Below are 14,097 nucleotides of genomic sequence, written 5' to 3' on the forward strand. Positions count from 1 at the left end.
GAAAAGTTTACTAAATTAATATTTTGTGATATTTATATCAACGATTTCATCCAATTTTTAAACCACTTTCTGTTGTTTTCCGGGACAATAATTTGTGTGAACAAAGAGACCAATGGAATGGAAAGACGAAAATGTTTTGTGCTAGCATAGAAAATAATATGGAGAAAATTATATAATTTATTTAAAAAACACAAATGATTTGATGAAAATATTGTACAAATAGGAAAAATTCTGTTTTATTTTTTATTTTTTCATTATAATTTGTGTATTTTTTTTTAAACAACTGATAAAAAATTGCCTTGGAAAAAAGAAAAAAAAAGAAAGAGTAAAAAGGGGCAGTATTCTCTTTAAATTGTGAAATACCCCCTCGAGCTCTTTTTAGATTCGTGAGAGTCATTTTGTTTTCTGGTTAGCCCTAAAAGTTTACTCCTTCCCACCGAACCAACCAACCATTCTGGAACTTGGATTTTGCTCCTCAATCGGTAGATTAGAGATAGATCATAGATGGATTTGATGGAGAAGAACTTGGAGTTAGTGGAGATTCAGAAGCTCGAAGGCCACACCGATCGGGTTTGGAGCGTAGCTTGGAACCCAGTCTCCTCTCACGCCGACGGTGTTTCACCGGTTCTTGCTTCTTGCAGTGGCGACAACACCGTTCGTATCTGGGAACAAAGCTCCCTCTCTCGCTCCTGGACCTGCAAGGTCTCTATCTCTTATCTCTTCTCTTTCTCTTCAAGAAAGTTCAAACCTTTTTTTTTCTCCGAGAAAAGTTTCAATTTACAGAAATCTATTGATTCTTTAGGTCAGTTTTACATTATAATTTGTGGGTTTTGCTCCGATTCTATAAAGGGTTTAACTTGACCTTGAACTTGGAGTAGACCAGTGCGTTAGGACGTTTTTGTTGACCACTGTTGTGTTAGTTAAAGCTTTGTTGATTGTAATGAACTTGTCATTGTATATTGTGAGTGCTCAGACTGCTTTGGAAGAAACGCATACAAGAACTGTGAGGTCGTGTGCTTGGTCACCCTCAGGAGAGTTATTGGCCACTGCAAGTTTCGATGGTACCACTGGCATTTGGAAGAATTATGGATCTGATTTTGAGTGTATTGCCACTTTGGAGGTACTTTTCTAGCCCAATCCTCGACTTGTAGTTGTTGTTCCATCAATTACATGAATTGCTTCATCTATCCTTTTTGCTCCTTTGACCTTTTGCTTACTTGATCTGTAGTTATAGTTTGTTTGATAACCTGAAAGCATCACTATCACAGCTCCTTTTTGCTCTTTCGACTTTGTCACTTGATCTGTAATGCTGAGCTCCTCTGAAGCAACCCATCTCCTTTGTAAATCTTTGTTCCATTATCTAGATCCTCCTTGGCTTATCAGAGTTACTACTATTAGTCTCCTGGATTTTTCAGCTTTACTTCATAATTCATTATGCTCAAAGTTTTTGGAGGTTTTCTTGTACTGTTTTTTTTGCTTTGAAGGACACTTTTTGGCTAGTAGAATCTTATTAGATAACTGTATGCAGGGACATGAAAACGAAGTCAAAAGTGTATCATGGAATGCATCTGGTTCATACCTAGCAACATGTAGTAGAGATAAGTCTGTCTGGATTTGGGAAGTGCTTGAAGGGAATGAATATGAGTGCGCTGCAGTATTAAGTGAGCATACACAAGATGTGAAGATGGTTCAGTGGCATCCCACCATGGATGTGTTATTTTCTTGCAGTTATGATGACACCATCAAGGTAATGAGAATACTATATTAGGTTTAGTGATGCAGAACCTGAAGCTGTTACACAAAAAAATGAAAAAAAAAATTATATTTTAACAACGTTAGTCGCGTGCTACTAACAGGTTTGGTGGTCTCAAGATGATGATGGTGAGTTTGAATGTGTCCAAACGTTAGGTGAATCTAACAAGTATATCTTCTACCCATGTGTTTATAATATGCATTCGATTTTGTTCTTACTAGGCTCTTACTTGTTATAGTAGATTAATGTGCCTTTATTCTTCACACAGTGGTCACTCCTCTACGGTTTGGGCCATCTCGTTTAACGCTACAGGTGACAAGATGGTTACTTGTAGGTTAGTGAATCTTCTCCCCTTGTCTCCCATAGGCATTATAGAAGCAATGTAATCTGTCTCTGGGTTATTGTTCTGACCATAGCAGGCTTGCCTGAATGTGTACTTGCAGTGATGATCGAACCTTGAAGATATGGGGGACAGATATTGCCAGGATGCAGTCTGGTGAAGAATATGTACCTTGGTGAGAATATAATGGTTTACATGTAATTGAGTTTGTTCGTTTCTTACTGTTTCGAGTTGACATAATACACAGCCTGCAAGATTCCAAGAAATTTATATTCCAACTTTTACTAATGTAATCCTTACTTGCTCGGACTTTGCAGGACTCATCTTTGTACACTCTCTGGTTATCATGACCGTACCATATACTCAGCTCACTGGTCAAGGTATTGACACCTTTAAAGGGTTTGGTTTCTTAAAGCATGGTGTCACCATGTTTCCAATCCTAGTTTCTAACTCTGCTAGCCTAAAAGCAAAAACTTTGTTGTGCCTGATAATTGCACTCCCAGTCATCTGATCAAATGTATCCAGATTAGGGATTTTCATACCATTTTAATAAGCTATATTGCCTCCTCCTCCAATTTTCTTTCGTGAGACCACACTGAGTAAAATTTCCCTGAAGTTTACTATATATCTTTTGGGGTTTCTTAAGTTTTGTTTTCTTATATTTTTCTTTCAAAATTTTGACAGGGATGACATTATTGCCAGTGGAGCAGGCGATGATGCTATACGGTTGTTTGTGGACAGCCATGACTCTGTAAGATAATTTCATCTTGTAGTACTTCACTTCAAAACTGATATCCTTTTTATCTCAATGCGTACTTAAGTAGAATTTGGCTGTATCGTTCCAACTTACATAGCACAATACAAGAAACCAAATGCAGGCAGTACTTATAGTTTTCCTAGTCTTGCCAATGGTTTACCACTATATAATTAAACATTTCTTCTTCATCTTTGAACTTAAAATCATTTGTTTGTGTACCAGGTTGATGGACCTTCCTATAATCTTTTGCTGAAGAAAAATAAAGCACATGACAATGATGTAAACTGTGTCCAATGGTCACGCGGTGTAAGTTCCATGTTTCTTATGAAGTAATAGACCCAACTGCATACTATTTCATACGTTATACATGGTTGAAATAATGAAGTAGTCTATACGGCATCTTATAAATGTAACTTGAGAAATTAGAACATAATACTGATGCTCTGTCTTAGGGTCAGAGAGATGATGTCATTTATTACTCGACTTACATTGGCTCAAGTACATGTAGTTATGGCTAAGTTTTTACCAGAACTTTATGTTGGCTATGAGTTTGAGCTTGTGATTGTAACATGCAACAGGAGGGCGACCGGTTGCTTGCCTCGGCCAGTGATGATGGGATGGTCAAGATTTGGCAGGTTGCCACCAAACCGTGACTGGTGTTGATTTGGATGGTTCTGAAATTCCTATGATGTTTTTACTTTTCCAGAGGTCTCTCTCTAACAACATAACATTTTAGGTAGTAGAGAACAGTATACTCTTTTGTCATATGATATTAACTCTATGATGTTTTCATAAGATTTTTCTGTTTTACTTATACCAAAAGTTTTAACACTGTTGGTATTAAAAGAAAGGTTATGAGAAATAAAAATAAAAACAAACAACTTTCTGACCGAATAAAAATACATAGCTGACGACAGTTGTGTGACTGAATTGTAAAATCTTTGTTGCAGAACGTAACCTGAAAGATCTCACATTTTCTTTTGTATTCTTCATTGTTAATACCTTTTGTGAAACTGTTTTAAATTTTTTACAAAAAATGCGAAAAATCTTACAATTGAAGTATTAAAAGATATGTATAAACATGAAACTGGATATTCTACTACTCGGTTGTTTTAAATGAAACTTAACATTTTATGTTGTTGTGTTTCACTAACATCTGTATGTATTATCTATCGATGCATTTTCAAAATATTTTGCATCGATAGACGTCTAACTCTTGATCATTTGTCACGTTACCCATTATATTTATTCCCATGAGGTCGAATCTCCCTGAAGATTTTCTTGCATACCCTCGATTTTGAATCATCCGAAGCGATATGGTACCTATAAACCTAAACCAACAGTTACTATATATCACTTTATGCAAAACAAACATACCTCATTAGCTCAACTCGAGTATGATTATTACATACGTATGTATTTTATATATACACTCTGGAATCTGGATCACTAACACACCAAGTATTCCGTTTGTTTTGTATAAATGCTGACCAGGAGACCCGGGTTTGATTGCCTGTAACCGATATTTCTTTATAATAACTTAACTCTAACATAGATGTGAGTCATGTGACAACAATTCATTATGTCGTCGAACCCACTCAACTTGTCATCTCGACCTCCGAATGATCATTTTTTTTTGTTTTCTTTTTTTTTTTTGACATCAGCTCTGAATAATCTAGGGAGAAGAAAATAAGGGTTACTCAAATGGAGTTGAAAGCTTAATGGTGCCGAAAGGAAAAGAGAACAGTACTTAGGATTAACATAACTATTTGGTGTACATCATATTTTTTTTTAATTTTTATATTTCTCTCTTACTGCTTCAACAAATGATGTTCTTAAAACAGTAAGTAGCAATTATGAACCAGGCGAAGAGTAGTATCGAGAATGAGGAGAGGCCGATCAAGAATGGCCAGCCGACGAACGGTACGCCCAAAGATGTGACCAAAGCACATGGCAGAAATGACCGGACAACTGATGAAGGACTAATCCATTTCCCTTTCAGCATTAAGAGGATAAAAACATTCACCATATTCCACTCCATAGAGCCGCCATAGCAAAGACGGTTCAGACAGTGTGCAACATACGAATGGCAGTTACAGGTGAAAAGGTTGTAGGTTTTATGCTCAAAGCTACGAGTGGTCATGCTCAGTGCGTCATCCCATGTAACTGATGACCCATACTCAGTGTGTCTGAACCCATACTTGCAAGTGTGTCCACCCAAGTTTCTTGGTAAACAACACTGCAACAAACCCAACACACATTTGATACAGTCAAGATAGTATAAGAATAAAAAAAGGTCTTTATCTTAGATACAGTTTCATAAACCCATGCATGCTTAAACCAGATACCATTGAATACATAAAGCAAATATACTGATACCTTGGTTCTATCGAGTTGGAGATACCGAGCAGGAGGACCAAATGCAAAATCATCAACATTGATGAAGTTAGAACCAGCAAAGTCCAAAATGACTCCATCTTCTCTGCAAAGTCCAATATGGCCAATGAAGGGAGTCAACCAAGAGACAACAGGGAGAGGAGTCCAGACAATACAGCATGGGAATTTCGACTTCCTTGTGTCAATCTCATTAAGCGGCCATAGATCATGATCATCATCATCATCTTCCATTAAGGACGGTAACACCATTTTTTCAACATCATAACTTCGTTTCAGGTCCATCATCATCATAGGAACTCTTCCACGAGATATTACTAATAATAGCACAGGAGCAGGTCTCATCATTAGTCCAAAGAAAAGACAAGACCCCCATGAACTTAAAACATTCAAAAAGAATAAAAAGTTTAAATCTTTGGATCAAAATGAAACTAAAGTTTCAACCTTTATAAGAGGCCATGCGGTGACAATCTCCCAATTTGAGTCTAAATCAAAATTTCAGGATGAACAGAAATGTGGGTATCTCAGTAAAATTTCACAAAATCTACGGAAACAAAACAAAACCCAAGATCTAAAAATGCACAAGATCACAAGAGAGAAGCTCAAAATTAAGGAAACTGATGAGTGGAGTGTGTGTTTTCGATTCACCTGTTGGAAACTCCGACGCCGAGGGGCGGAGAGAAAGAGAGAATCGCTTAAAGCGATGCGAGAGCTCGGAGAAGGAGGAGAAACGGATGCCTTGTGAATTGTGAAGACAAAGGTGGAGACTTTTATATACGAAATTTTGTTGAAGTAACGCTTCTTCTTCTTCCAGTTGGAGAAATGCATTGGAGAAACGAGGAAGATGCAATGAACCTTTGGTTGTTTTATCATTTACTGCACTTTTCTAATTTATTATTAAAAATCTGAATTAAAATATTTAAGCAAAAAAACAAAAGGACTTTTGCTTTAACAAACCTAGAAGAACACACCCAAAAAAAAAAACACAGTTAAAAAAATTTAGAATATTTGTCTGATTTGCAGTTTTTTTTTTTTACTATCCAAATCGGGAGCTAAGAAGTAAAAGATTTGAATTCTGAGTAGCTGTGACGAAAATATAAGTTTAAATATTAAAATTTGATATTAAAGAACATCATATAGTTTCCTAAAGTTTGGAAAAAATTTCAAAATTCCAAACTTTTTGTCGATTTTTTTTTCTCTTATTGATTACGATTTCTCGTTATAAATAACGGTTTGATAAAACAATTTCTTAAATTTCAACCTTTTTGTCATTTTTTTTATTTATCGTATTGATTACTTTTTCTCGTTACAAATAACGGTTTGATAAGTAAAGATATATATAAATGTTATCCTTTATTACCGACAAAAAGTGATACCATATCTCTAACAATTCGATAATTGATTCTATCTCTATGACAGACATAACGGTTTCAAGAATTTAGAGAATCTTCTTGATGTATGGTTTTTGCATATCTATCATTCGTGCTAATGTTTTTTGAGGAAAATCGTGTTCATCTGCCGACGGGTTCTCATATCTTGTAATGGTTAACCAATGAAAATTATTCCTCTATTTTAGCTAATCGTACTTGGATACCATTTTAACATGCGATTCCATTTATAATGTGCCATAAAAGCATATATTAATTTTTAAAGAGATTCTCATAAATAGCACCAAAATTCCAAATTTAGCACAACATCTCTAAAATTCCAAAAATAACATTATATTTTATAATTAATCTTGCAAAATTAAACTCTAAATTCAAAATACTAAATCATATCCCTCAAAATACTAAACACTTAAATGCATAGATCAAATTTATCATGTGAGTAAAACTTTTTGACTTTAATCAAATAATATAATTTTTTTTTCAGATGCATCTTATACAATAGATGTACTTAAAATTTTTTTAAGTGTTTCTAAATATAGACAATTATTTAACTATTTTACTGTTTGCCATATATATTCATGATCATTCGCATGCATGACTAATTCAAACTTTGGAATAACGTTGAAACTTAAAAATATTGATAAATCATAAGGTAGGGTGGTTTATTTGTGGGAGGGAATACAGACCAAGGCTCTGTGAAGATTCACTCCTCCCATCGACTTTCGAAAGAAAAAAAAAATTATGTCAATATCGTAGTCGTAGCTATGACAATCACAAGGAGGACTACCTAATTTTTCTCCATAAGAACTCCTCGACGGTTAGTCACAATATGTTAACGTGACTAGATAGAGTCATAGAGAGAGGCTGTTATTGGAGAGGTGATTTCTAAATCCATATGGAATTGTAAATTCTAAAAATCAAAACACATGTATTTTGAAATAACATGTTTTATCCTTGGATTTGAATCCTTCTATTTAACACTTTCAAATCCATTCAAATCCATTTAAAACATAATATGGATTTTGAAATCCAAAAACAAATCATTAAATGAATAACATGAGATTTTAACAAGTATTTGTAAATCATAGAACCAATAACACATAATTTTGATAAGTATTTAAAAATCAATGATTGAATAACACATAATTTTTATTTGGATTTCCAAATCAGTTAAAATCATATAACCAATAACTCCCTCTAATTATTTTAGATCATATAATGTCCAATCTACTATTTAGTGGAAGGGACAAAGAAGAACAAAAATTACTTTCTAAAAGGGAAGTAAAACTCTTGCAACTTGGATCATGAAAAGTACGAGAAAACAAAGAAAATGTGATAAAGAGCTCTCTTTTGTCTATCACTAATAGAGAGGTTGGAGAAATCATGTCATAATACAACCACGATGGTGATCACATTATCTAAATCAAAGGTTAAAAATTATAAATAAAATAGAAACGTATGTTTAAACTAAACTCTACAAAAAAAATAGAAAGAAAAGTAACTGCTCCAGAAATTCCTTTCCTTTTATTTGTTTTTTTGTCACTTAGCTTTCCACTTTTTACTCTACATGCAACCAATTACATACTTCATGTCAACATTTGTACATAAAACCTAAAATTATGGTTATTTAACCCAAATTTCTAATTATAAACTGCAACAACAAATGACATGGATGAGACATAAGTATTTGGTACCTATTATTCGCCTGTGTCCGACTTGGAAAACCAAATTCTCGTCGTTGTTAAAAAAAATTATAAATAATATTTTTTAAAAAATTAATCAATATAACTTTCATTATCAGTTTTACTTTTTTTTTTATTTTACTATTTCATATATATCTTTATTAGTATGTTGTTTTTTAAAAATACATACGATAAATCAATTGTAAATTGAATTTGAAGCTGGTAAAGAATATGAGAAACAATAATAACTAAATTGTAAGTAGCATACAATTTAGTAATTTACAATTAAGCATATATAAACACTGCAATAGAAAGAATTCATACTAATGAGCATATTTTTAAAGTAGCCTAAGAATTTATTTTCCAAAGAAATCATGTCATAAATATAACCGCGATGGTGATCACGTCGGCTAGGTTATTTGTAATAAGAACGTGGAACCAAAAAGAAAGTGAAAATGAAGGATAACTTAAGACTAACGTATGTACACAGTACATTGTACATGAAGTGAAAGTGAAAATGATGATGAGGCTGGGAAGAGAAGTAAAAGCCGTAAGTAAAAAATTTGTTTCTGAATCGTTTCATAGTGGCTTCATTTAAGCAGACACTGCAGCTGCAGCCTGTTCTTCGTTTGCCGGTTGGAGAGTGCACACCAGATGACGGTCTCCATACACATTGTCCACACGCCCTGTTTCACAGACATTTTTACATTTTGAAATGACTTATAAATAACCAATTGTATTCAATGGAAATGGACATATACATTAAACGAACGCCCTGTTTCACAGACATTTTCACATTTTGAAATGACTTATCAATAACCAATTGTATTCAATGGAAATGGACACAGACATTAAACGAACGCCACTCGTAATTTTTAAGTACCTGTAGTGGGCCAGAACTTGGAAGAGCGGAGCCATGGAGCGGGGAAGGCTGCGTATTCACGGGAATACGGCTTTTTCCATGTGTCTGCCATCAGCGATGAAAGAGGATGTGGAGCTCCCTGTGTGTGTTTGTTTTTTTTAAAGTTCATTAGTATCAAACAAGAGAGCAAGTCTGAACTGAAATTGCAGTCTCAATTTTTCTTTACCTTGAGAACGTTGTTGTGCGGATCAGCGTTTCCTTTCTCAATCTGTGAAATTTCTTCCCTGATCGAGATGAGAGCATCACAGAACCTATCTAACTCAGCCTGGAACATTATGTACATACAAATTATGAAGCCATATATTAGAGATACTTAGAGCTGAGTGATTGAGAGATTTGCCGTGCAATGCATTATTACCTTGCTTTCGCTTTCGGTTGGCTCGATCATAAGCGTTCCGGGGACAGGAAAAGACATTGTTGGTGCATGGAACCCATAATCCATCAGCCGTTTAGCCACATCCTCTGCTTCTATTCCAGCAGTGTTCTGAAGGCATTGAGCAAGACACTGATTCATCATCTACAACCCCAGACAGAAAGAGAGCATCCACTCAAACGAGTTAAAGAAACATACCTTGAATCCTCTCAAATCAATGATGAATTCGTGAGCGACTGTTCCATTGACACCACGGAAAAGAACTGGGTAGTAGCTCTGAAAAATAAGAAAACATAAGTGAGAATGCACAAGAGAGGGAGAGAGAGAGAGAGGAAGAAGTCACTTTTTTAAAAGAGTTGCAAGAACAGGAGAAGGTACCTCCAGACGCTTTGCCATGTAGTTAGCGTTCAGAATTGCAATCTTAGAGGCGTCAGTGAGTCCCCCAGACCCCATCATGGCAATGTAAGAATACGAGATTGGCAAGATAAGCGCAGACCCCCATGGTGCTGCAGCAATGGTTCCCAGCGGTGATGCATGCTCAGGTTCAGGGATACCACCAGTAGGTATCTGTAGCAGAGTAAATAGAGTGAGAACAAGAAAGCAGATAATCGAATAAATGAGAAAGATAGATTAGCGGTCAAAACAGACGAGAAGAAACACTAACCACAGGGTGAGAAGGTAGGAATGGAGCCAAATGTTGTTTCACACCGATAGGGCCCATACCGGGACCACCACCTCCGTGAGGGATACAGAAAGTCTTGTGGAGATTGAGATGGCAAACATCCGCTCCAATAAAGCCAGGGCTAGTTAAACCCACCTGGAAACCCAAAAAACATTCTCAGATTTAACAACTTTTGGAATCTTCCAGTCAACATTTAAACATACCAGCAGAGAAACCATACCTGTGCATTCAGATTAGCACCATCCATATAAACTTGGCCTCCATTTTCATGAATTATATTGCAGATCTCGTCGATACCCTCTTCATAAACTCCATGAGTTGAAGGGTATGTAACCTTGATATTCAAACAGATGTTGCATAATCAGAAAGTGGAATGACCCAAAGATAATAAATTGTTATATCTACAACGTGACAGAAGAAAATACATACCATAAGGGCAGCTAAGTTGTCCTTGTTGGCTTCGGCGGCTTTCCTCAAGTCTTCAATGTTAATGTTTCCCTTAGCATCAGTACCAACGGCAACAATTTTCATTCCGCACATGGCAGCACTAGCAGGGTTTGTCCCGTGTGCAGAAGCAGGTATAATGCATACATTTCTGTGATGATCTCCTCTTGACTGTATCATTCATTCATCCATTCAGCAAATTTGATAGTGTAAGTTCATATTTTGGAAACAGGGAAACAGGAGTCAGATTTTACCATATGATATGCACGGATAACCATAAGCCCGGCATACTCGCCAGCAGCACCGGCATTAGGTTGTAGTGAGAAAGAGTCGAACCCAGTGATCGTACACAAGAGCTCACCCAAGTTAGTAAACATTTCCTACAAGCACTCAAAACAAAAATCAGTTCATGTTTCAAATTTACAGACAGAAAAGTCAAATATGTGGCCTCACCTGATAACCTTGTGCTTGTTCAACAGGAGCAAAAGGGTGCATGTTGGTGAAACTTGGCCATGAGACTGGCATCATTTCGGTAGTGGCGTTCAATTTCATTGTACAAGATCCAAGTGGAATCATGCTGTGGCACAATGATAGATCTTTAGACTGTAACTTGTGGATGTACCGAAGCAACTCATGCTCCGTGTGGTACCTAATCAGATGTAAGAAAAAAAAGGAAATGAATGTGAGGTACTTTAAGGCAATAAAGGATCCAAGATTCAGAGAAGGTAATATATATATATACATGTTGAAGATTGGGTGGGTAAGATATGGGCTCTCTCTTGTTATGCTAGAAGGAATAGCATTGTTAAACTCCGGTGCAAGAGACTCAGCCGTAAATTGAACCTTGTACATTGAAGAGTTGGAGAAAACAGTATTTCAAGCAAACAGGAAAAAAAAAAAAAAAAAAGTGACCAAGTGAAAGGAATGGGTATTAGTCAAAAGTAAACTCACGGGCTTGCCGGAAGCAAAAACTTCAAAAAGTTTATCGACATCATCCAAGGTAGTTGTTTCATCAAAAGCAACAGTAATCTTCAACGACAAGAAAACAAAAACCATCAATGTTAATAATCATTTCTAGATATTCAAAGAGAAACAAATACTCACAGTGTTGGAGTCCACAAGACGCAAATTGATCTCTTTTTTGGCTGCTGCATCAAAAATTGCAGGTGCATTTGAACACGTAATTTTGACAGTGTCAAAGAAGGGAAGATCTTGGACTTGTACAGTTCCCAGTTTCTTCAATCCTAAGGCAAATACGCCAGCAAGACCATGAACACGTTGTGCCATAGATTTTAAGCCTTCTGGTCCATGGTAAACAGCATACATGGCAGTCATGTTTGCAAGTAACGCCTACAAGGTAAAAGAGGTGAAAATATTAAGGAAATTACAAGGTAGAAAAAGTCCAATCTATAAAAAGTTAGTAACCGGACTAGAAGACGATTATTCAAAGCAGTATACGATGCTGCTATATATATACCAATCAAATCATGTAGAGTGTGAATCCATTATATACCTGAGCAGTACAGATGTTGCTGGTAGCTTTGTCCCTACGGATATGTTGTTCCCTAGTCTGCATAGCCATACGCAAAGCTTGCTTTCCGGAAGAATCAACACTAACACCAATAATCCTCCCAGGCATCATCCTCTTATACTCTTGTGAAGTAGCCAAGAAAGCAGCGTGAGGACCACCGTAACCCATCGGAACACCAAACCTCTGAGCGGATCCAACCACGATATCCACACCAAACTCCCCAGGCGGTTTGAACATTGTCAAAGCCAACAAATCCGTAGCCATCACAACCTTAACACCATTAGCATGAGCATTCTTAACAAACTCACCATAATCCAACACTTCACCTTCAGTCCCAGGGTACTGAACCAGCACACCACACACATCCCCTGAGCTGTAATCAACATCCTTAAGATCCCAAGTCACAACTTTCAAATCAAACCCGTCCGCTCTAGTCTTGCAAACATCAATCGTCTGAGGATGACAGTTACTAGCAATCAGAAACTTCTTCTTCTTCCCTTTCGAAATATTGTTACACATAGCCATCGCTTCCGCAGCCGCGGTACCTTCGTCGAGCAACGAAGCGTTGGACATTGGTAGACCAGTGAGATCAGTGATAACCGTCTGGAAATTAAGCAAAGATTCAAGTCTTCCTTGAGAAATCTCAGCTTGGTAAGGAGTATACTGAGTGTACCAACCAGGATTCTCCATTATGTTACGCAAGATCACAGTAGGAACATGAGTGTTGTAGTATCCCATACCAATGAACGATTTGAATACTCTGTTCTTCGAAGCTAATTCACTCATATGCTTAACCATCTGACTCTCTGTTAACCCTTCGTCGAACTTACCTGAAAACTTCATCGAATCTAACCGAATCGATTTCGGAACTGTCGAGTCGATCAACTTGCTGAGATCATCGAATCCGCAGTACTTGGCCATCTGTGTTTGTTCCTCCGGTGTAGCGGAGTTGTGACGCCGTGGGAAAGTGTCGCTTGGCTTTAACGCATCGACGGAGATCGGTCGTGTTTGGTGCTGGTTCCTCCCGGTCCCGGATACAGAGCCGCCAACGACGGAGACGGTATTATCAAGACGGCGATGGAGAAAGGAGGAGACATACCTTGAGGGAGTAACCGTCGTCGACGGGTTGTTGTTACGGTGACGTTTCGTCTCGTTGACGAGACGTTTCACGATCCCTCTATAAGCAAGTCTCCTTGCACGCTCCATAACCAAAAAAAAAACAAAAAGATGCAAATCTGAATTCGAGTAGAGAGACACACACTGATGGCAATGGTAGTGATTGATAATAGTGTATATTTATATAATACTATAGTTTCGAGGTTGGTGATTAATTTGTTTAATGATTATAGAATGTTACTATTTATTAAATAGATTTCTGGGAAAATAATAAAAATAAAAATAAAAACATGACAATTTATATGGTTTTGAGATCTATATAATAAGGGGTTGGTGACAACCACTAAATAAGCAACTATATAGAAAAGAACAAATTTCTTTGAATAGATTCCACGTATGTTTTGCATCGAAGCAATATCTTTGAACATATTTGTTCATTATCACTTTTCAGAAAAAAAAAAAAAAAAAATTGCGGCTGCAGGCATTTTGATGATTTAAAATAAATTTTGAGTACATCACAATCTTGAAATTTTGTAAATTGTTGATATAGTAGTATTAAGGTCAGGTTTTTAAATCGTTACAACAGTCAGAATGATCGGTACAGTACATTTATTGCCACTATCGTAGTCATAGTACATTAGTATAGCTCTCCATACTTCATGCTGTACTGAAATATCAATCCTACTCAACCGATGTTTCTTTTATAACTTACTCA

The 14,097-nt window shown here is 36.4% G+C and overlaps 3 protein-coding genes across 5 annotated transcripts; 1 reads left to right on the forward strand and 2 right to left on the reverse strand.

Annotated features, from left to right (window-relative positions):
• The first annotated feature begins 62 nt into the window (after nucleotides 1-62).
• LOC104703131 (protein CIA1) lies at nucleotides 63-3,728 on the forward strand. The gene is made up of 10 exons (XM_087459745.1): nucleotides 63-702; nucleotides 974-1,120; nucleotides 1,529-1,747; nucleotides 1,857-1,921; nucleotides 2,022-2,087; nucleotides 2,197-2,268; nucleotides 2,411-2,473; nucleotides 2,778-2,844; nucleotides 3,073-3,156; nucleotides 3,429-3,728. The coding sequence occupies exons 1-10, from the start codon at nucleotides 505-507 to the stop codon at nucleotides 3,501-3,503; spliced, it is 1,056 nt and encodes a 351-aa protein (XP_087315871.1). The 5' UTR covers nucleotides 63-504; the 3' UTR covers nucleotides 3,504-3,728.
• Nucleotides 3,729-4,587: 859 nt separating this feature from the next.
• On the reverse strand, nucleotides 4,588-6,165 carry LOC104703133 (protein REVERSION-TO-ETHYLENE SENSITIVITY1). Of its 3 annotated transcripts, none has more exons than XM_087459746.1 (4): nucleotides 5,893-6,107; nucleotides 5,689-5,788; nucleotides 5,230-5,561; nucleotides 4,588-5,089 (listed from the first exon to the last, which is right to left on the reverse strand). In XM_087459746.1, exons 2-4 carry the CDS (start codon nucleotides 5,702-5,704, stop codon nucleotides 4,670-4,672), a joined length of 768 nt encoding a protein of 255 aa, XP_087315872.1. In that variant the 5' UTR covers nucleotides 5,705-5,788; nucleotides 5,893-6,107; the 3' UTR covers nucleotides 4,588-4,669. The 3 variants fall into 3 exon arrangements, with proteins under 3 accessions (XP_087315872.1, XP_010417385.2, XP_010417386.2); XM_010419083.3 differs by having other exon boundaries at nucleotides 5,689-5,729; nucleotides 5,893-6,081; XM_010419084.3 differs by lacking the exon at nucleotides 5,689-5,788 and having other exon boundaries at nucleotides 5,893-6,165.
• Nucleotides 6,166-8,649: 2,484 nt separating this feature from the next.
• LOC104703135 (glycine dehydrogenase (decarboxylating) 2, mitochondrial) lies at nucleotides 8,650-13,896 on the reverse strand. Its single transcript, XM_010419085.3, has 15 exons — nucleotides 12,249-13,896; nucleotides 11,840-12,085; nucleotides 11,687-11,764; nucleotides 11,478-11,578; nucleotides 11,189-11,384; nucleotides 10,990-11,115; nucleotides 10,721-10,906; nucleotides 10,512-10,625; nucleotides 10,274-10,426; nucleotides 9,988-10,176; nucleotides 9,808-9,885; nucleotides 9,595-9,720; nucleotides 9,403-9,501; nucleotides 9,198-9,315; nucleotides 8,650-9,000 (listed from the first exon to the last, which is right to left on the reverse strand). Exons 1-15 carry the CDS (start codon nucleotides 13,470-13,472, stop codon nucleotides 8,909-8,911), a joined length of 3,126 nt encoding a protein of 1,041 aa, XP_010417387.2. The 5' UTR covers nucleotides 13,473-13,896; the 3' UTR covers nucleotides 8,650-8,908.
• Between the last annotated feature and the right edge of the window lie 201 nt (nucleotides 13,897-14,097).

Source organism: Camelina sativa, chromosome 7 (assembly GCF_030686135.1).
Source record: "Camelina sativa cultivar CO46 ecotype springtype chromosome 7, ASM3068613v1".
In the NCBI taxonomy this organism is placed as follows: domain Eukaryota; kingdom Viridiplantae; phylum Streptophyta; class Magnoliopsida; order Brassicales; family Brassicaceae; genus Camelina; species Camelina sativa.